The sequence below is a fragment of the Gopherus flavomarginatus genome, chromosome 7 (assembly GCF_025201925.1).
Source record: "Gopherus flavomarginatus isolate rGopFla2 chromosome 7, rGopFla2.mat.asm, whole genome shotgun sequence".
In the NCBI taxonomy this organism is placed as follows: Eukaryota; Metazoa; Chordata; order Testudines; family Testudinidae; genus Gopherus; species Gopherus flavomarginatus.
Genome location: NC_066623.1, coordinates 100823736 through 100847157, shown reverse-complemented (window position 1 = coordinate 100847157; position 23422 = coordinate 100823736). Strand labels below are relative to the sequence as shown.

Sequence of the window (23422 nt, the reverse complement as noted above, 5' to 3'; positions counted from 1 at the left end):
GGGTCCTCGCCATCAGTCCGGGGGGGGTCTGCATTTTAATTTAATTTTAAATGAAGCTTCTTAAACATTTTAAAAACCTGATTTGCTTTACAATAGTTTAGTTATATATTATAGACTTATAGTAAGAGACCTTCCAAAAACATTAAAATGTATTACTGGCACGCGAAACCTTAAATTAGAGTGAATAAATGAAGACTCGGCACACCACTTCTGAAAGGTTGCCGACCCCTGGCCTATGGCATATAGGTGGAGCTTGGAAGGGAAATCTGCAATATGGCTGCGCTTTGCTAGCATTTTGTAGGCTATTAAATGAGCAATAGACACAGGCAAAATACACATGTTCTGAGTGAGGCTGATTGCACTGCGGGATCAAGGAGAGTGTTAAAAAAGTACCACTCATCAGTAAACACAGGAAAAGATTATTGAAAATGGATCCCTGACGGTACCCAGACAGTGTAGGTAACTGGAACAAGAGAAACACATTGAAGATTTCCAAACATGGGCTAGAATATACGGTCAGCAGACTCCCTGTACAGATGCGCCAGCCAAATGGAATCTACCTGAACAACAGATCCTTAATTAGTGGCTAGATTGCCCCTGAAACACTGCATTTATTTTGCCATTGTAAATATGGGTCTTGTTTTCAGAGGGGACAAGCACCAAAAGCTCCCAGTGACGTTGATGTGCTTGCTCACCAATTCTGCATGGAAAGGGCCTGATTCTGCATTGACCTGCACTATGTGTTCTTGTTTGCACCAATGCAAAGTGAATGTAAAATATTCTCATGATTTGGTAGCAGGTGACACCCACTTGGCACTGGTGAAAATGCCTAGATAAGGTGTCAGGCAGTGGAGCAACAGGCCCAATGTCTTCTTTGAAGCCAGGATAATTACTTTCTGAGCATAATGGAGCCAAATCCTCAGCTGGTTTAAATTAGGAAAGCTCCCTTACGGATACTCGAGTGACATCGATTTATCCCAGCTTCAGATCTGGCCTATACACTGCACTATTTCTTCATTTTCTCTAAGTTGAAAATTCTGCAACAGCAACTGGAAAACCTGCAAAAAAGAGAGGTTACATGCAACCAAACAGGTGCATGCTACCTGCTAGAGAGAGAGAGAGAAGAATAGCTTTTGAATATCAAACTAGTGAAATTCCTGTACTGACAGCATGGATCCAGGAGTGCACAATTATTATGCACAGTTTTCCTTTGGAGAATACACACTGTACTGCTCTTTAAAGTGAAGAGAAACATTTACTGAACTTGCTTTGGTGGTGGTGAGTTGTGGGATTTTTGTTGTTGTTGTTCCAGACTTGTGAGACCTTTTCATTTCTTAAAAACAAGGCCAATGCTCAGCATGGCACTTTGACAGGGTGGCATTATCAACAGTAGGTCACTTGTTGGAAAAAAGCTCACTATGTAAGATGAAGATGTTTCAGGGAGCTTTGGTCTTGGAAAAGGTAGTGTTTTCAGGGTGCCTGTTATATCTCCTGGGTGTGATTTAAAGTGACAGCCACTTCACTTACCCACAGGAACAGGCAAATTAGGAATCGCATCAGAATGAGCTTCCTTGAGCAACTCCATAAACGTCTTCCACCTGCGTGCGCAAACATTTTAAAATGAAATATAATATCTGAAAACAAACCCCAAACAGTCTGACTCCCGAGAGCTAGGTAATGGAGGTCAGAGACATCATTAGAAATAAACAAAACATTTACAAAAAGGTTTTTTGAAATAAAGAAAGAAATGACATTATAAATATGCAGCAAAGCATACCACAATCACCAGCACGAAGCTTAGCTTGTGCACATAAATGCAATACATCACATGATGCACTGTCTATACATTTGGGACAACATTTTCCAAAGGGCAGACTCTCTATTTGCCAGTGTACTTTGCAGCTCTGGGATTTTTTAAAATACTATCTATCTACAACTGAAGCAAAGGATGGACACAAACTTGACTTTATGAGCCACATCCTCAGTGCGGAGAGTTGAAGTCAACAGAGCTATGCCAATTTCCACCAGTTGAGTTAATCTGTGGCGGTTTTTTGGTGGTGCTACAAAAGCTTTATCTCCCTAATCCTGTAACTTCCAGAAACTGAACTGATCCCCTCAATTCTCCAGGAGAAATAAATTAAAGAAGAGAGGTAGAAAAATCTGCACAGAAATATCAGGCATTTCTTCTCCTAGCCCCCATTTTTCTTGTTGACAAGTTACAGAGAGGACATAACTTGTTTCGCTTTGTTTGACAAGGCTAATCTCACGTGACTGTAATCACTCATCATGTTTTATTGATTTTAAGCACATTTAATCAGAAAGTGGCTCAGAGCTAGATTCCTGCTAATTACTTGAGGAACAGCCTCCCGAATGGCTTCACAATTGGACTGCAGATTAGAATGGACAGTATATACTAAAACAATGATTCATGCATTCAGCTTCCAGATTTATTTTGTTTATATTGGATTTTTTTAATCTCTAAAGGGACGTAATTCAGTCTATGGGCAAGTGGCCCTTAACAAAATGGCTTTAATTTAACAAGCAAGGCCTTAGCCAAAGATGGCATGTGCATGGAAGAGTTTATCCTTTACAAATGTAATTCCTCACTGCAGGTCATAGGAGTGAAGGTGCCCTTCATCACACCATGCAGCGACATGTACAGCACTGGCAGGTAAGCCTTGAGAAGTCTGTGGTTTGCTGAGAGCCAAGAGAGTCCTGCTAAATCAAGACATGAGAATCCACACAAAGACTCCACTACAGTTCGGTTAAGGTCTTTGCTGCAGGCTAAGGGCAAATTAGCCTCGTACGGGCTAAGGTACTTTGATTTCGTTGTAAGGTTCTCCTAAGTTCTGCTTATGTGAAAAGGGCTTTGGGTTGGTTTCTTCCTTCCAGTCATGCTATGAGGAGCTCTATCCTGTATCCGTGACCAAAGTCAGCCCGATTTTAATCTTATAACTGGCAGGGTCCCAACTAAGAGTGGGATCTCAAGCTCCCAGGAAGGGGATATGGAAAATCAGTGAGTGATCTCCCATTTCAGTGTCACTGGCAGAGCGAAGATTGGGCCAGCCTGTGAATTGAAAGTCTCCATGACACACCTAAAAACAGTGGGATGGGAGAGGCCCATGCACAGAGCAACTGGCTTTGTCGTTTGTGTGTGAGGCTGACCCTGTACAATCAAATGCCTATTTTAGAAGGAATTATCAAGTCTGAATGGTATTAAAAACTTACTGTATTTTGCCTTGTTTGCACAAGTCATGGTTGTTGAGCAAAGCTTCCAGCAATAAAGGAGTTAGAGTTAGTCTATGCTTCTGGCAAATGGTCTCAATCTGGAAACAAGATAAGATTTCCCACTGAAATTTGGGGTATCATTATCTACGGCAAAGCACATCACAGCCATCAGCTGCAATATAAAAGATACATGGCAAAGTGTTTTCAAACAGTCTAGTAAAACAGCATATGCACATATGCAGTTGTGACCAGGACTGAGCCATTTCTTCTTGTGAGCCTGATTCTGCAGTCATTTAACATGCTAAACTCCATGTGCAAATTCTGCAAACGGAATCAAGTGTCAGTGCAGAAAAATTACCAGCAGATCTTATTAAGAATAAGGTCTGGCTGAAAAATTTCCTTCAAAACCATTTCTAGGATAGAAAATGGGTTTTCAACTAAATGAAAGTTTTCACAGAAAGCATCCAATTTCCTTGAACATTTTTGTTTTGTCATTGGAAAGCTGAAAACCCCAAAGTTTGGGCAGATCTGGCAGTTTTCTGCCATACATGTTCAGTTTTTGTTTTTGTTTTTTGACAAAACGAAATTTTCTACAGAATTTTTTCCCCCATTTTCCAATCAGCTCTACAATAATTCTTAAGCATAACTCATAAATCTTTTTTTAAAAAAAAAACAATAGATGAGCTCAGAATTCTGTGCTGAATACCCCCAAACTGAACAACATTCAACACAGTTCATCTAATTCGTCCCTTCCTCCTTTTTTCAGATCTCTGACACCATGGCCCTCAGCTCGTTCCTGCCTCCTGAATGGTATGAAGCCTCAAGCATTCACTCTGCTTAGAAATTCTTCTCAGATTCACCACTGTATTTCCAAGGAGCCAACCTGTAGGCATGAGGCACATCATTTATCACTTAGATAATGTACTGTTTTCTAAAGCCTTTCTATTATTTTAAAGCCCATGGGAGTCATATAGGAACTTGACAAAAGCCACAACTTGACAAAAGCTACAAAGTATAACAAATCCAGGATTTAGCTTTTAGCCTCTTCACTCATCCCTCTCTTCAGCTCTTCCCACTCCACAGACTTTCAATTTTTTACCTTAACAAAGACATAGGATCACTGCTGTTGGGATATGGCAGAGCAGTAACCAAAAGCAATATAAGCCCAGCACATTCTGCGAAGTATCAAGTGTTCTCAACTCCCATTGCCTTCATTGGTTTTTGAGGGTCTCCCCACTTCTTAAAGTCTGTGTCTCTAGATATGTCTGCATTCCACTAAGAGATCTGGGGCTGGCCCAGGTCAGCTGAGTCAAGTTTGTGGGGCTTGGGCTGCGGGGCTATAAAACTTCAGTGCAGACATTCAGGCTTGGGTTGTAGCCTGGCCTCTGAGATCCCACAAGGGGAGAGGGTCCCAGAGCTTGGGATCCAGACCAAGCCTGGATGTCTACACTGCTGCTGTTGTATAGCCCTCCAGCCCATGCCCTGTGACACATGTCAGCTGACACGGGCCAGCCACCAGTGTTTAATTGCAGTGTAGACATATATTTTTAGAGCAGTTCTGCAGGATTCACATTCTTTTCTTATTTTTAAGCATAAAAATAAAGCTTTGAAATGCATTCTGCAATAGTAACAGGATCTATGCGTATAACTGACACAAATGGTCCATCTGTGGCTGTAAGTGTGTTACACTGCTATTAAATGAGAGTGGTCTGCCTGTGATTACATGACTAGACCGAACCCTGTGCTGGGGCCTATTTACCTCATTTAGAGAGAGAAGGCCGGAGAAAGACTTATCTTCTTTTTGAAAACTCAGGCTCAGTTTCTCCATGTCTAGTTCCCCCTTATATTCCTTCAATATTTGCTTCAAGATCTGTAATGGGTCTTCGGGAGCCAGTGAGCTGGAAGATCAAAATATACAGATTACCATAAAAATAATACATAATATTTTCCAGTTCACTTGCCCCAAAGGGGATCCCAAAGTGTTCTACAAGTATACTGCCCTCTCAGGCCATACAGAACCCCTGAGGTGTTCTGGGGCAGCTGTTTAACGGATCGCAGCAACACAACAAAACAGGGTTGGGTAGAAAGCAAAGAAAAACAGCAAATCCAGCTAAAATGCCATGGTAAGGAAAACATAATTACATTTTGGCTATATTATCAGGCTTAACACTGTGATTCATCTGAAAAATGCCTTAAGATTTTTTTAATGGTATATGCACCTTGGATTTTTGGTTTCACCTAAAAGATGGTACTTCTAAATGCCTCCTATCTCCATGCTGGGGCCTGGTTCAATACTGACTCAGAAAGAAGGAAAGCCATCTACTGAACCACCAGTAATGTCTCCTGGGGTTTCTTTGGAGGTTTCCCATTCAGTAATCAACCGGGCCAACTGTTTTTAGGATCTGATCCAAGAATAGGTGAGCTGATATGACTGCTGGCTGTACATCATAAATACCTGCCTGATCTTTGCTTCAGGATTTTTCTGGTACAGCATAGCTCAATACATGTGTAAATAAAATGACATACTTGTGTATGGCTCCTAACTTTGTTACATTGTTGGTACTGCGTAATGCTGCTGTGCCACACAGTGACTGGAATGTACAGTACAAGGGGTGGCTCCGTGGACTGATAATAGAGCAAAAGAGAATCAATAACTGAGTTTTTTGATTGTCTGTCAGTTGCAACAAAAAAAAAGGTAAAAAAAAATTATTTCAGGTCCACCCACAATGAAAAGTTTCTGAAATTTTCAGCAAAGTGAAAAGTAAAAAAAAAAAAAAAAATGGGTTGAATGAAACATTTTGTTTGTCCCATAAGGTAATGTTTTGTTTTGATTTTGAGCTTTTTAAAAACATTTTAAAAAATTAAATAAAATTGAAGGAAATTCAAACCAAAAAGTCATTTTGAATCAAAAATCAAAACAATTCATTAAAAAATGAACAATCAAGTCCTTTTCATTTTGTTTATTCGATTAAAATAAATTGGTGAGTTTGACGCAATCTGGATCTGCATTTTTTCCTGAAAAAGAGTTTTGATAAAAACTTCTCCCAGCTCTACAAAAGATGTCACCACTGGGCCTCAGGTTCTAAACTCCAGCCTTGGCTAGCGGTAACAGAAGTCTGTTGCCCTCTGTTGGCTGCTCAGTGGACTACAAGAAATGAGATGATGGTTTCAAATCCAATTTCTAGTGTACTGATATTCACATCACATAAGGTCACAGTCACTGTCAACACCCTTGTTGTCAGTTTCAGCAGTGTGATCATTGCTCTAACAGTGGGAGCCTTTCTCATCCAGATGAGTTACGTTGATGGGGGAGTATGTACTGTACTTATTCTGTACATAGAATACTTCAGTCTCCAGTGATTTCAAAACAGCATTTCTCTTATATATATATACACACACACACAATTACACACACAAGGATAAAAAGGTAATTATTAAAATTGTCTCTAATTGAAACTAGCAAAGAATCCTGTGGCACCTTATAGACTAACAGACGTTTTGGAGCATGAGCTTTCGTGGGTGAATACCCGCTTCGTCAGATGCATCTGACGAAGCGGGTATTCACCCACGAAAGCTCATGCTCCAAAACGTCTGTTAGTCTATAAGGTGCCACAGGATTCTTTGCTGCTTTTACAGATCCAGACTAACACGGCTACCCCTCTGATACTTGACTCTAATTGAAACTGTTTCCCTTGCCAAGGTTAAGTAAAGGGGAGTCTGCATAATCTCAGATGATTCTTCTAGCAGTATGTAGCGTAGGTGATCAGCGACCCAAAACACGTAGTGGTTTGAATGGATGCAAGAGAAAATCTGTGCGCTTCTACGCTATATACAATGCATTTTAATTTCATAATTGAAGAATCAGTTTTGCTTTCAGAATCCTCAGTGAAAAGAGTAGGCTTGAAAATATTCTGAAAATACAACACTCAAATGAAAACCAGGACAAGGAGGATTTCTTAGACACTTTTCTCATTTGTTTAGAGTAATAAATACATTTTAAAAATAGAACTAGAACCTTTTGCTTTGATCCTTTAAAGTTACACTCTTCGCTTGAAGACTCAGATCAGGTGTCTTGATATTCTGCATTTCAGCTGCTGCAGCTAGTCTTAGAAACTGAATCAGCTCTTCAGAATTTACCTTAAAAAACAGGTAGGTACAAACACAAGCAAAGAGCATAGGAAAATGTCAGTCTGTTATAACCTCTCCCGTAAATTGCATCTTCCTGAGAAAATTAAAGTGAAAGTAAAGTGCTTTAGGGGAGAAAATCACATTTAATTTTACTTACAAAGTTAAAAGGTGTCTCACACATGAAAAATATTGGATTTGCGCCTTTTTATGTTTGTACATGATGTATAATGAATCCCCTGAAATGAACAGTTAAGCCCACTGAAGTCCATTGAAATCAATGGGAGTCTTTTCTCTTGACTTCACTGGACTTTGCGCCAGGCTCTTACAGGCCAGTGGAGGGCAAAAGGAGAAGAGGGAGACAGGTCTCGGATTAGTGGAGTAGCAGCAGAACATTTTGGGGGATAAGAAAGAGTTGGGCAGCTGGAAGTCTTGTGTGTGTATGGGGAGATCTGGCAGGAAGAGCTGGGTGAGGGTGTGCGTCAGAGGACTGATATACAGGCCTACGTCAGTATTACAGAAATGACTCCATGAGACAAGGGCTCCCCTGTGCCTCGTTCCGCATACCCCTAACAGGACTCAATACCCACTGCACTGCTAAGCTGACCGAGCCCTCACACCACACAGCCTGCCTTCCTGCTAATTGTTATTTAGAAAGTGCTAATGTTAAAACTGAGGAGCAAATCCTACCCCTGCGTCCCCTGCACAAGAGAAGGCATCATTCGGGGGGTCCAGGAAAGGGGTGCAAAGTAGGTCATAAATGTAACTGTAAATGTACCGGTATGAGAGAGAGTGGAATATGCTGACAGTGGCCAAAGGTGCTGGAACAAGGAGTGCTGGGGGTGTTGCCATCCCCTGGCTTGAAGTATTAATAACAACCCAAATACATAGTTTCCACCTTCAGCACACCTACTAAAAAAAATTGGTCCAGCACCACTGAATGTAGTAGCATGATACTTAGCACACAAGGCACAAGGCATGATACTTAGCACAATAATACACATCTCTACTACCTGAGCTGAAGAAGAATCTACATTAGCGGTTGTGTTGGAGCCAATGGGTGGGATTTGCAAAAAATCAATGTTGGACGAACTCGATTCCCTTTCAAATCGAGGGTAAAACTTCCAGAATTAGGATGACGCTGAATGATTCTGAAAATCCCATCTGATTACATCTGTAGTTCAATCACTATGGGCAGTGATACATAAGCAAAATTGCCAGTATATTGCGACTTCCCTTCTGCTCTCAGTTACTGTAATCAATTACAATAGCAACACTGGAGGCATGTTAGAAGACAGAAAATGTCTAAAACACAAAGGTTGTTTTGGCCACATTTGCTGATTAATCCCCAAATAACAAATAAAGCCTAACATACGAGCATGTCTAAGCTAAGGACATTACTGCTCATTAACCTCTCTATTCTATTTACTTGACTTGCATGGATAAGTAAAAAAAAAAAAAATTTTTTTTGAAAAAGATTAATTGATTTTTTCCCCCAGTTAAGACATTCAGATGAACATACCAATTCAGAGTCATTTGCCTCAGAAAACCTCTCAAAGAGGAGCTTGACAGTTGGTAATTGTAGAGGGACTTCATGCTTCAGAAGGAGGGAGCTCAGCTGGGACTGAGGAAGAAATCTGGAGATGGGATGCAGAGTCTTAAGTTCTCTCTGCAGTTTTTCTAACTCGGCTAACCTAACAGGACCCAGCCTGAGTTCATTTCTGACGAGAGCCAGGAGAGAATCCTCTTCCTCAGGTGACTCTGTTGGCCCTTGGCATATGATCTGCTGGAAATCATTTAGAAAAGAAACATCTGGTTATATAATATACAGTAACTCAACTGAAGAATGGTAAAGCAGATGGTTGAATGGAGATTGCTTTACAACGTCGTTACAATGGCTGTGCTGAGCAAAACAGCGGTTCAGTCAGCCCCCTGGCTGCATGCTAAAGCTGAGGAACAGAAGAAAAGCTGCCCCTACATGGACAGCTGAGGATTCCATTTGCCACAGAGGAATCCTGGGGCTGCACAAAGCTGGCAAAGCTGCAGTTCCCCTCTTTGGTCTAGGGGACATGCTAGGGTCAAATGTTGGAAGATGGGAGCTTGTGGTGGTTTCCAGATTCTCAGCTGCTGGTGATATAATTTAGAGCAGCCCTGCAGCTGCTCTCAGTTACAGCAAAGGCTGTTTTGTCAGGCTCAGGATCAGGGAGATAAAAAGGTGGCTTAGAGTCCCCCTCCCCCGACTCCTTTCCCCCTCTTTCCCCTCACCTGTTCAGATTGTAAACTTGGTCTAGCTGAGGACTGAGCCCATCATTAGCAGGCCAACACTTGAACCAAATTGTCATTGAAAATATTTAATAGATGACAAGTTATGGCAATATTTCACAACATTTACCTGGTGATGTCCTACATGTTGTCTTAAAGACCGAGCTCTAAGGGATGGCTTTTGGAGGGCATGAATGTAGGACAAAGACTGATCTCCCGATGGGACAGACACACAATGAATATTTGGTGGTTTCAAAACCTTGAAGAACAAACGTGGAATTAGACATAAGGCAATCAAAGAAAAAGAAATAGTTGTGTTCTAACCAAAATATACTCTGAGTACAAATATTGACATACACAAATATTTTGTCATACAAAATATATGCTGGTGATTCCTTTTCAGAAAGCAAACATGTTTAAACTCCAACAATAATACATCCTGAAGACATACTTAACTGGAACAGCTATTAAATTAGTTCTCATTTTATTAGTATAATTAGCTTCTCCAGCTCTGAAAACATTCCCCTACCACCTAAGATGAAGGAAACTCTCCATCAGCTGCTGGCATTATAGTGGCTATGACTCATAGATGTGCCATTCTAATTCCATCTAATAGAAGGCAGTGGTGCTCCCAAATACTAGCCATTTTGTTACAATCATGGAATGCATCCAACTTTCCAGTAGCAGGGGTAGAAAGTCTCATTGTTTAGTGTTTCATACTGAGCATTAGAAATGCTCTCCTGCATTAGAGATTAGGGTTAACAGTCCACATTATTTTCAGCAAAAGATTAATTAAAGCCCAACATTTCTAAAAGCAACCTGGCATAAATGAATCAGTTTATTGCACAAATATCTGAACTGGTAACGTCTTTCCTTTATTCCTTTGCTGAAGTCTAAACCTGCCCTGATGTGTGAAGAAATGAATGCCAGGAGCTGCCTTTTGCAATAGGTTTAAAACATAAACAAATGATTAGCTACTTTCAGTTCTGACAGTCCCCAAATATTACCCTTTCTTATAACTACTGCATATACAACCATCCTCCCCACGCTCTGCATTCTTAATCTCCTACCACCTGAAGTGGTTTGCTTTGCTTTAAAAATACAGTAGGTCCCAAATACGGAAACGATGACCCAAATATCAGCCTTTCAAAACAAGGGCTGAAGTGGTTTATTTATGAAATTCCTAGGTATGGAGGGGAAGCTGCACAAAGACCGCAGAGTTGGGCATGGAACAATGTAGAGCATTGTTAGGTATTTAGCAAAGGACACTGCAAACCAAAGGAGAGAGGAAGAGAAGGAAGAAATATGTTTCCTGACTGGGAAGTTATTGAACATACTGAACAAGAAACAGACACGTTCTCTCCCTGAGGCAGGAGAAATCTCTGTAGCTTCTCCTATGGAAATTTGTCTCTGGTCTTAAAACCAAAGGGCAGGACTGTGACCCTGTGCAGTGGAATAAAGGCAAATAAGATCCCTTCCACCTATATGGCCACATGAACGCTCCCTTCATTTTTGCTCTTGGCGCAGGGGATCGAACATGGGGGATAGACCACGAACTGTGAGTCTGGTACTTCTCCAAGCAGGGGGCAGAGGGAGGGTCAAAGGGGCAGGGAATAGGCAGAGTTAACATGCTGAGCTAGCACAAATGGGGAAGTCAGCTGTACCTAGTAAAGGGCTCCAGTGAGTTAATTCCCCCAAGCAAGGGAGCAACAGTCAAAAAGGCACAATTCCCCCCCAGGACAATGCTGTTATGCACTGTCCCATGAGTGAGGCAGAGTCTAAATTTTTAAAGTCATACCTCCCCTAAGCACAACCTCGAGGACTGACTCAGTTTGACTCAGGGGTGTACAGTGCCTCTCAAAGTCAGGCCGGGCATTCCAAGCTGTGCACCCACAAAGGGAGGTACCCAAAACACTTCTAAAAATCTAGGGTGCAGGTACAGCTGGGCAAATAATGGATTTTTTTGGTTTGCTAGCTATTCTGAAGAAAGAAAGAAAAAATAAATATTTCTTTTGACCCAAAACAAAATGTTCCATTTCAATTTCAAGCATTTTTAATGTTTCTGAATTTTTAAAAAAATAAAATGGAAGAAAATTTCAAAAAGAAAAGAAAAATAATTTAGAACTGAAAAATTGAAGAGGTTTGATTTTTTCTAACATTGGGGAGCGTGGGTAGGTGTTCCAACACAAACAATATGGGAAAACCAACATGAATTGGCAAAACATTACAGTTAGACTACATCTAATTTTTTTGTTGAAAAAAGTTTTGTCCAGAAAATAAGGCTGTCAAACAATTAAAAAAATTAATTGTGATTAATCACACTGCTAAACAATAACAGAATACCATTTATTTAAATATTTTGGATGTTTTCTACATTTTCAAATATCTTGATTTCAATTACAACAGAGAATACAAAGTATATAGTACTCACTTTATATTTATTTTGATTACAAATATTTGTGTTGTAAAAAACAAAAGAAATTGTATTTTTCAATTCACCTCATACAAATACTGTAGTGCAATCTCTTTATCATGAAAGTTGAACTTACAAATGTCGAATTATGTACAAAAAAATCTACATTCAAAAATTAAACAATTTAAAACTTTAGAGCCTACAAGTCCACTCAGTCCTACTTCTTTTTCAGCCAGTCCCTCAGACAAACAAGTTTGTTTACTTTTGCAGGAGATAATGCTGCCCACTTCTTGTTTACAATGTCATCTGAAAGTGAGAACGGGCGTTCTCATGGCACTGCTGTAGCCAGTGTCGCAAGATAATTACATGCCAGATGCTATAATGATTCATATGTCCCTTCATCTTCAGCCACTATTCCAGAGGTCATGCATCCATGCTAATGATGGGTTCTGCTCAATAATGATCCAAAGCAGTGCAGATCGATGCATGTTCACTTTCGTCATTTGAGTCAGATGCCACCAGCAGTTGATTTTCTTTTGGAGGGGGGGGGGGGTGGTTGGCTTCTGTAGTTTCCGCATTGGAGTGTTGCTCTTTTCAGACTTCTGAAAGCATGCTCCACACCTTGTCCTTCTCAGATTTTGGAAGGCTCTTCAGATTCTTAAACCTTGGGTCGAATGCTGTAGCTATCTTTAGAAATCTCACATTAGTATCTTCTTTGTGTTTTTTCAAATCTGCAGTGAAAGTGTTCTTAAAAAGAACAACATGTGCTGGGTCATCATCTGAGATGGCTATAATATGAAATAATGGCAGAATGCAGGTAAAACAGAGCAGGAGACATACTATTATTTTTTTAATGAACATCATCAGCATGGAAGAATGTCCTCTGGAATGGTGGCCGAAGCATGAATGGGCACACGAATGTTTAGCATATCTGGCACATAAATACCTTGCAATGCCGGCTACAAAAGTGCCATGCAAATGGCTGTTCTCACTTTTGGGTGACATTGTAAATAATAAGCAGCCAGCATTATCTCCTGTAAATGTAAATAAACTTGTTTGTCTTAGCAATTGGCTGAATAAGAAGTAGGACTGAGTGGACTTGTAGGCTCTAAAGTTTCACATTGTTTTGTTTTTGAGTGCAGTTATGTAACAAAAAAATCTATATTTTTAAGTTGCACTTTCTCACAAAGAGATTGCACTACAGTATTTGTATGAGGTGGATTGAAAAATACTAATTCTTTTGTTTAACGTTTTTACAGTGCAAATATTTGTAATATAAAATAAGGACTGTGCACTTTGTATTCTGTGTTTTAACTGAAATCAATATATTTGAAAATGTAGAAAAACATCCAAAAATATTTAATAAATTTCAATTGATATTCTATTGTTTAACAGTGCGATTAAAACAGCTATTAATCACGATTAATTTTTTAATTGTGATTAATTTTTTTGAGTCAATTGCATGAGTTAACCATGATTAATTGATAGCCCTATCAGAAAATTATGTTTAGCTCTTGTTCGAACTTTTGTGAACCAGTTTATCCATCTGTGAGATGAGTGTAATCCTTCTTATTTATCTCATGGGACACAGTGCAGCTGAATTAACATCAGCAATGCCTTTTGAGAACCTCAAGGTACTAAGGACAAAATACTTATACAACTTGACTTCAGCAGGACTATTTGCATGAGTGAGTGCTCACAAACCTAAGGATTGTGTTGCTAGGTTCCTAGTGCACATAATATTCATATTGCTGCAAAGAGACCTGGTTATTTCAACATTAAGTATTATCCATGGATCTTCCCTGTAACTGATTATGCAATTCAAAATGTTGCGGCTACAGTTTATAGCAACTCACTTTGCCATCCAGAAATCTGCTGTTGCTTGTTTGCAGTTGTTTAGACTCGTGTTCTTCCTGTTTGTCTCTGCTTCGTCTTTCATAATCTAGGTCATAACTGATTTGTTGACAAAGAGGGTTATTGAAACCGGGAGGATTTCCATGTGTCTGTCTTGTATTACAAGCTGGCAATTTCCGGAGTGCAGACTGAGTTTCCACTTTCGTGCCTTCCTTTGCCTTGCTGCGAAAAACAGGAGCAGAGACATAGCCTTATGCAAATATATATTCCATATGCATTTAGATTAGACAGTAAAGTACAAAATTCTGTTCTTAGAAAGTTAGTTGCTTGGATTGAAGCCCTCAGATATTATCAGTGGAATCTAGATTCATATCTTTTAAAGCCAGACAAGACCATTAGATCATCTAGTCTGATCTCCTATGTAACAGGCTAGAGAATTTCATCCAGTTACTCCTGTACTGAGTCCCGTTACTTGTAGACAGGGGTGAAAGTAACTTAAAGGACTTACCGGTACGCAGGAGTCCTGGGCAAGGTGGTGCTGTGGGGGGGTGGGGACAGCTCTGGGCCCATGGAAGGAGCGGGGCCTCGGGTGGAAGGGGCAGGGCTGGGGTCAGACTTTCCCAGCCAGCCCTTCAACGCTGCCTGGCCCACGCTGTCCAGGGCTCCGGCAGCAATTTAAAGGACCTGGGACTCCAGCGACTGCTGCGGTAGTGGCCGGAACCCCAGGCCCTTTTAAATCACCGGGCCTCAGTAGCTTCCCCTTTTGCTCCCCGGCCCCAATTGAACATTTACCGCACCATGGGACAAGTTCACCTCCTCTGTCAAATTGGCTCAGGTCTAGTGAGCGTCACTGAACCACTGACCTAACTGGAGTGGTATTATCCTGTCGAAGCAATGATTTCGATCTCACACAGATGGCACAGAGAGATTAGCCAAAGACACTTGTCTGTGGATGTTCTAGAATGTAAAATGGATCTTTGCTTAAAGGTTCCACTGGGTTTATACACAGTTTCCCTCACTCTTTCACTGATGTTAGATTGGACTTTCAACAACTGGACTCATATTCTGTTAGTAATCATCAAGCTCGGTTTCCTGTGTAAGGCAGGTCATTTCTTATAGCCCACTGTAATGTCCTAGAAGAAGGGACTATTCTTCCCTGCTGACTGGGTGAGATCATCAAATGTACTTTAATTAAGACTGCAGGTCACACTGAATTGGAAGACAGACCACTCAAATTCTTCTGAATTTTCTTTTTGATGACCGGCCCTTATGGCAAAAGGAAGAAAGGCAACGCCCATGGAAAATTCTTACCATTGATAATCTATTATTAATACCCTTCTTTTTTATGCATGATAAACAAGTTAACTAAACACCACCATCAAATTACTACATGTGATATGTTATCAACTAGATGAGAAGAACCAGTGGTAAGTCATTAATTTTTATAAGTCATGGTGTCCAAATTTTCCAGTCTAGTTCACGAAGAGAAATATAGGATTGTGTTTTTAAAAGAGAGTCGGTGGAGGTTTTTTTGAAAGCACAACTGCAAGAAAACTATCTCATTTCCTGTGACTGCTGCTATTTTGCCTATAATGCTACCTAACTAATGCTTGATTTATTTAGTTTTACTTGCACATACGATAAAATGTTTTCTATTGCTAGATTTAGAAGTTAGATATTAACATCTCTCGTTTCATTTTCTTTTTAAGTAGCCAATTCCTATTTGTCATCCAGCTATCTTTTTTTTAGGCCAAGGTTTTCAAAACAGGGGCCTAAAGTTAGAAGTGGGATCTTCAAAATCACTAAGGGATTCAGACAACTAATTCCCATTAGAAATAAATGAGGGTTACAATTTTCAAAAGTGCTTAACGCCTACTGACTTTCAATGGAATGTAGGCTCCTAAATCACTTAGGTGCTTTTGAAAATGTTGCCCTGGGTTTCCACAGCTCCTGGGCAGCTTTGCAAACCCAACTCCTAAAGGCCAGATTTTCAGAGCAGATTACATCCTATTTAGGTCACTAAATTAAGTGGCCAGCTCCTTAAGCATCCTCAGCTTTTGGCAACTCCCAGTGGTCTCAGTGGAAGCTGGTGGGTGCTGAATACCTCATTTTTTGCTGAGCTCTTTTGATAACCTGGACCATATTTTGGCATGTGAGGTGCCTGATTTTCAAAAGTGCTGAATACCTAGGATGCCACTGGAATTTAATAATATCTGCACAATCTGAAAATCAGGCTGCATAATTAGATGCTTACACATAGATTTATGAGCCTAACATTAAGCACCCACTTTAAAAAAAAATCTTGGCCCTAAGTACATATAGAGTACTGTTGGACCCCCAAGTTGGGCCCTAGGGCCAGGCAGCTGGTGCTCCGGCCTCCACCCCCAACGGATTTTTCCCCCAGCCCCCAAAGCTGCCACTGATCACGTAGCTGCTCGGAAAGCAGAACTTGTAACAGGAAAGGCAGCCTTGTGGTCAGCCGGCCTGAAGGGACGAAGTTCCCCTCACGACGGTTGCTTCCTGGGTAAGGATGTAGGGGCCCGACTGCCTCCCTTGTATGGGCATAAGCCACTCGCGACCCCGCAATTGGCTTATCACAAATTATGACGAAAAATTCGCTATATATTCCTGACCCCCTCCCGGGGACGGGGGGAGAGAGAACTCGAATTCCCGTCGAACCGTATCCAGGATTGATCAACCTGGCTCTCTCCTGGCTCACGCATTCCCCAGAGCCTGACTGCTTGCCGGCCGTAATGAAACTTTTGTGGTTTGTATGTGTAAGTATAATTAGTTGTTAAGGATATCTGTATATCTGTGTTGCTAGATAAGAGGCAGAGACTGGTTCCAGCCGCCCCAAGGCTCCTGCTAGGGGAAACCCGTTGACCAGGAAACCTTGAACGCAAGGGGGACCAGTTGAGCCTAGCAATTTGTGTCTACTAAGATTAGTTGCTGCATTTATGAGTACTAACAGCACCAATATCACTTTTATTAACCCCTGGGACGACCTGAATAATTACTGGGACTTAGAAAAATACCAGGGCCAACTTCTATTTGTAATTGTAGTGTTTGTGTTATTTGTTCTAGTATTATATTGTAAGCCCAAGCTGTAACTAATTGTGTTATCCCTTATCCTTATCTGTGACTCCTTTAATAAATCCTTAATCTTTAACACTACGACTGATTGCTTGCGTTATCCCCGTCACTACCCTTGGGCACTTGTCACCCCCCCCAGGGCATCCAGTGATCGAACCTCCGCCCTATTCCAACGCTCATTACCCGGTAGATAACGGGCACCTGGTGGCCATATCGGTGGAGCGAGGGGCGAGAGCAATCTGTAATCAACAAGTACAATTTGCAGTCTTGTTTTTATTTTTATTGTAGTCTTAAACCTATCCAGCATTTCAAATTCCTTCAGTGATGCTTCCTGAAACAAACAATTATATTCATATGCTATAGAGTTCTTCAGCATTATACTTACATTTTTGGTTTTTCCACAATGCACCGGACATACTTGCTCCCAATGATTTTTACAATAGTCTCAGTATGTGCATCAGCCCCATAGGGAACATTCCTGACTGAAGACATGATTGGCATCAAGTACAAATAGCCGTCTATATATTGTCCATTCCCACTCTCCTGTAACATTAAACAGGATATCATCACCAACTGTATTTGACTGGTAAGAGGGCAGTGGGATAGAGAAAGTTGCCTCTCTCCATTTATGAATGGAACCGCAAAACGGGTGGGGACAGAGCCTCGGCTGGCGTATAGTATATCGGTGTAGCTGCATTGACTTAGATGGATCTATGTGGATTTACTTCAACTGCCCAGTGCGCCTGTACAAACTCACTCCTTCCTGGACTGCAGATTCAAATCCAAAATTTCTTGGTAGGAAAAAAAATAAAACCCAGCTTCTGATAAACGATCATGTTGGCAGCATTGGAAGGAATCGGCTGAGCAAAGATCATATCAGGATGTTTCATGGGCTAGGAAGGGGAAGGAATGGTTTTCCCTCTGAAGAAAACTACAGGGCATAAAGGCACCTGGTATACAGATAAGGCTCAGCTTCTCAGGGGACACTGACATGGCCCTTCCTGATGCCCCTCTCCCATAGGTGGTGAGCTATATGGGTCCATGGGGCCCGTGTTCCACCAATATTTAGGAACTTGGGCTGGATCCACCAATGTTTAGGTTTACCATGCTTTGGGGGGCCCTGTGCTTCAGGGGAACTCGGGGTCCAGGGCAGCCTGGGGGCTTAGCAGGGGGCCTGATGCTGACAGCAGCTAGTGCCCAGGCCCCAGTCTGTCCCGCTCTGCCGGCTCCCAGCGTTGCTTGGGGGACTGACGCCAGAAAGAGGCGAGGCTGGCGTTTGGGGGAAGGAGAGGAATGGGGGACAGGGAGGGGTGAGCTGGGGCTGAGTCATTTGCTAACCCCCCCAGGCCGCCCTGGACCCTGCATCTCGCTGAAGCAGGGCCGGGGGCAGTTGCCCTGGTCCGTCCTATGGACGGGATGGCTCTGCTTGGACCTGTTCTGGGCACCACCCAAAATGATACAAACCTGGGGCCCCTGCTCCCTCCCTCCCACGAGCTGCTCATCTACCCAAACCGGAGAGGAAAGCACAGGGGCCCCACTGTGTTCCTGTGACCCGCCCGGGCAGGGAGGAGCCAAGCAGACCCAGGTGCATCACCCCCAGGGAGACGCCTCCGTCCTCGCTCACCACTTCTGCAGCCCCTGCCTGGGCGCGTCTGTCCGGAGCTGCGAGCCGGCCGCGGAGAGCCCCGGGGAGCCCCGCTGCAGCCGGGGCCCGTCTGGCAGCAGGCGGCGGCTGTTGCTAGGGACGCGGAGCGCTGTTGCCAGGGGCGGCTCCAGGCCCCAGCCGGCCAAGCAGCCGTTGCCAGGGGCGGCTCCGGTTGTTCCGGGAGGCAGCGGGGAGATGGGCCGAGCCGGGGCTCGCTCCACTGCAGGCGCCCCGGGCCCGTGCAGCGCTCGCGCCGTCTGGCCAGCTGAGCGGCGCAGCTGCAGCCCGGCCGAAGCAAAAACCCACGCTCCGCCCGGGCACATACCTGCTCATATAGATCTGACCCAGAGCCCAGTGAAAGTAGAGGGAGTCTTACGTCGGCTGAATCGGGGCTTCAGGTCATTAGTGGCACTAAATTCAAATGGGAATTTGGGGGTACACAAGAATGCAGGATCGGGCCCAGGGATAGACCCTCTTGCTTGTCACTGAATCCCTGACCTGGAGGAGCATCGCTAAAAGTCACCGGGAGACAGCGTTCACTCAGCACTCTCAATTTAGCACGTGATGTGAAAAGGAAAAGCGGTAACAAATAAATTAAAAATTAGCTCTTTTTAAACCTCCCCTTTCGTGTTGAAATGGACTAGGTATAAAAGGAAATCCAACTCCTATGGAGAGGTTCCAAAGTCAAAATACAAAACATTTCTTTACTGGCAGTTATGAAAACTGTTTTGCCAGAAAGTTTAATTACAGATCTATTTCAAAGGATGGATATTTTACATTGGGATGAAGTCTTCCCTGAGTGTGAACAAAGACGGATGTTAAAGCCACGGTGCAGAGACCACAGCACATTCCAGTTTTTCACAAGCATATACATGTAAGGAATGCACAGAGGAAAAAAAGGTGTAAGGTATGTTTGCAATGGTTTCTTGACAAGCGCATTTTTTTTCTTAAGCAGAAACACTAACTAGAAGGCAAGTTGACATCCTCAAGATAAGCAGCTAATACCATTGCCATAATAATAGCCTAACAGACATAACAGATCCCTGGTGTTGGAGCTGGGGACTGGAGTGCGGCAGCTTGCTTGAAGTAGTGGTAACAATCGTCAAATACGTGATGCCACAGTTTCTGTCATCAGCACCCTCACTATAAAAAGTGTTCCAGCACCTCTGAACATATCATTGTTAAAAGCCAGTTCTTTCTTTTACTACTAGAACTCTCAGTGCAGCCCAGTTATCAAAGCAGTCAAATAAAAATGTTGTGAACACTTACATTTACTATGTCAATAGGCCACATTCCCTGTTGGTTTAAGTAGATTCATATGATTTATTTTCACACTATATACAGTTGGAAATGGGCCACAACTTGGACCATTTATGCAATGCACCAACTTCCAGACTTGGTGGTTAGGATAAAATGGGATTAAGTTTTGATTTTGCAAAATCAAACCATAACTGATGAAGTTTTTCAAAACTATATCCATTCCCAGTTGATGACATGAGCAACCAAGTATCTGAAGAAAGTTCATTAGCAATCACAGTTCAGTCCTTTTCCAGAGTGTTGGACAGCAAGTCCTGTTTTTTACAGAGACAACAGATTCATGAGTGACTCTAACTCCTAGTCTCTGTCCTTCAGGGACTGATTCAGTGGTTGTCAACCTGCGGCCCGGAGCTGCGGCCCATGTGACATCCTCACAGCCATACGGATAGTATTGGATGCACCCTACGTAACACTTTGTAGGCCGCATATGTGGCCCACAATGGAAAATAGGTTGAGAACCATTGGTGATTGAATAAGGAAAATGTTACTCTTATTACACATCCTGTGTCTGCTAAGCCATAGAAAAGCTATGATAACACTATAGAAAGACATGAGGGGGAAAGGGGGAGATCATGTAGGCCACTTCTGCTATAAAAATGAGGCAACATTCCCTCCCCAGAAAAAAATCCGGATCAATTTTATATTGCAAATATCATAGCATATATTAAGATTTTCCCAGAACACTTATAAAACAGCTTAATAACTTACATTTCCTTTTCCACAAATGCAGCCATTTTTACTGTCAAGATCCAATCCATGCAATGTTAATTGAAAATGCCTTTGTATCTCATGTCTAGTACACATTACATTTGAATGAGTGGCAAGTATGCAATAAAGCAGGGGTAGGCAACCTATGGCACGAGTGCTGAAGGTGGCACGTGAGCTGATTTTCAGTGGCACTCACACTGCCCAGGTCCTGGCCATCAGTTCAGGGCACTCTGCATTTTATTTCAATTTTAAATGAAGCTTCATAAACATTTTGAAACCTTATTTACTTTACATACAACAATAGTTTAGTTACATATTTTAGACTTATAGAAAGAGACCTTCTAAAAAGGTTAAAGTGTATTACTGGCACACAAGACCTTAAATTAGAGTGAATAAATGAAGACTCGGCGCACCACTTCTGAAAGGTTGCCAACCTCTGCAATAAAGGGTTTGTAACCATGAAACTGGAAACTGCAATTCTAGTTCTGATCACTAGATGGCATTACAATAGAAATTTCGACCAAAAAAGAAAATCCGATTAGAATTTGATGAAGGCATATGCAATGTGAAATATTGTAATGTAGCATTTGATACATTAGCTGAGCTAAACATGATAAACATAATGGTTACATGAATAATGGACAATTTAAATCATTTTCTTTTCTGGATTCTTTGTGCACGTGTGTTACTACTGCATAGAAAATACCTTGTCATAAAATAATTGGTCCAAAACATATGCTTTTTTATTGTTTTTATGTGATCACCAGCACATACATTTTTCTTAATTGAAAGCACTATATATAAACAATACAATCTACTGTTAGCTCATTAATCCCATTTCAAAAGAATATATCTATAAGGAGCCATTTAGCTTTTTCTATGCAAAGCTCATTTTAAATGTAGATTTTCTTTTACTACAAAAGCACAGCAGTTACTCAAAAGGGTTGCCAAGCATTTATATTCCTGGAAAATTAAAATAAAGTCTATAGCAAAATGATAGTTGAATTCAGATAGTATTTTAAATACATAAAAGTCTGGAAATTCAGAGGTGGCTGAAACGTGTATTCAGTTATAACCTTTTATAAACCATGAAATCGCAGCCTTTTCAGCTTTACCTTGGCACATGTACAGGAGTGTAAAGTTGAATGGCAGTATTGATTTGCATATTATTGCTTTTGAAAGCCCAGTTTACCGTGCTGTTCATGATCATTTTCCATATATATATATGCTAGAATATTTGGTGGGAATGTTTTGAAAATAAGCATTGAACTTTCAGTTGACAAAATAAAACAATCTTACATTTTATGTAGTACTTTTCTCCCCCAAAGGATTTTAAATTTCATATATGTGTGTGTGTGTGTGTGTGTGTGTGTGTGTGTGTGTGTGTGTGTGTGTGTTATATATCATAGGTGGGATTGGAAGCATGGCCCATTATGAAGGCCGTGAGTGTGTCATGGAGGTCACGGAAGTCATGAATTCTGACTTCTGCAGCGGCCAGTGGGGCTGGCCCAGGGGCTGCCAGAGATGCTTGGGCAGCCCTGGAGCCAGCTGCACCAGCTGCTGCTGGGGCAGTCTCGGGCCACTGCAGGCCCCTCCAGTAGCAGCAGGTCTCAGGCCTCTGCACCCTCCCATCCCCCAGCAGCAGCATGGGGGATCTCAGGCTGACGTGCCCCCTGACCCCCAGCAGCAGCAGCGGAAGTCTCGGGCCATCCCCCTCCCTGCCCCCAGCAGCAGCAGCGGGGGTCCTGGGCTGCATGTGGTGGCCCGCCCCCTCCCTCCGCCCCCCTGAACACCCAACATTTAGTCAGGGTTATATAGTACAAGTCATGGACAGGTCCCAGGCCATGAATTTTTGTTTACTGCCTGGGACCTGTCCATGACTTCTACTAAAAATACCTATGACTTAAACCTTACCCATCATTAAGGTTGCCTGGTACTTGCCATCATAAGACCCCATTTTCAGTTGCTTATAACTTTGCCAAACTTTAACCATTTGGCTGAAGGGTTCCATTCCAGGCTTCTCCCTCAGAGTGATTTAAAAATATATATATATATTTTTATTATTATTTTGGAAAATTTCACCCAAAACAGTCCCACCATTTCCAAGAATGAGGCTAGGGAAAAATATGTTGCGTTGACCATGTTACAAAATTATTGAGACCTATATTTTGAACTGCTGTAGCAACCCCATGCTTTGAAATTTTGGTGGTGGGGGAAGGGAGTATTACGCCTTTTGCCATCGATGAAAATCTGCCCAGATTTGTCCGAATTACAAGCCTTTGAAAGATCACACTTCACACATGCTCAGGAGAAACTTTTCATTTTAGCAGCTAAAATCTCTGAAGATTCCATCCTTACTGAGCATGCTCCAGCTACTTACAGCTCCTAATGCTGATGACCTGGCTCACGTGCCATCTGACTGAGCATGGTCTAGCCCAGGGCTAAATCAGACTTTCCCGGTTTGCTTCTCCCAGCTGGCTCTGGGCTGGACACTAATACTGAAAGCAAGGAGCCTGTTTTCTCTGTGCTTTCAGTGACCTCTCTGCTGGTGCTCAGGCAACATGGAGAAGGAAGCCATTTGATTCCAATGAAGAGGGGCAAATAGCAGAACTGGGGAGAGGGAAAGGAGTCGATTGGGCCAAGGAATCAGGTGAGACTGGGACTAGGAGCTTTGGGGGAGGGGAGACTGGGACTGGCTGGGCCAGGAGATTAGGACGGGAGCTTTGCGGGAGGGGAGGCTGGGCTGGCTGGGCAAGGAGACTGGGAGCTGGACATGG

General features: G+C 42.2%; 1 protein-coding gene across 4 annotated transcripts in view; it reads right to left on the bottom strand.

The window, feature by feature from the left end:
• Window positions 1-18677, bottom strand: part of C7H1orf87 (chromosome 7 C1orf87 homolog) — a 29883-nt gene extending 11206 nt beyond the window's left edge. The window contains exons 1-9 of one of the 4 annotated variants that reach the window (XM_050962045.1): window positions 18600-18677; window positions 17361-17518; window positions 13885-14104; window positions 9746-9874; window positions 8876-9139; window positions 7244-7365; window positions 4988-5126; window positions 3229-3326; window positions 1528-1598 (exon numbers count right to left, since the gene is read on the bottom strand). In XM_050962045.1, the coding sequence (XP_050818002.1) occupies window positions 1528-1598; window positions 3229-3326; window positions 4988-5126; window positions 7244-7365; window positions 8876-9139; window positions 9746-9874; window positions 13885-14104; window positions 17361-17476 (1159 nt within the window). In that variant the 5' untranslated portion in view covers window positions 17477-17518; window positions 18600-18677. Of the gene's footprint in view, window positions 1-1527; window positions 1599-3228; window positions 3327-4987; window positions 5127-7243; window positions 7366-8875; window positions 9140-9745; window positions 9875-13884; window positions 14105-17360; window positions 17519-18439; window positions 18536-18599 lie in introns of those variants that run through there. The other 3 variants (XM_050962047.1, XM_050962046.1, XM_050962044.1) reach the window with 3 other exon arrangements.
• Between the last annotated feature and the right edge of the window lie 4745 nt (window positions 18678-23422).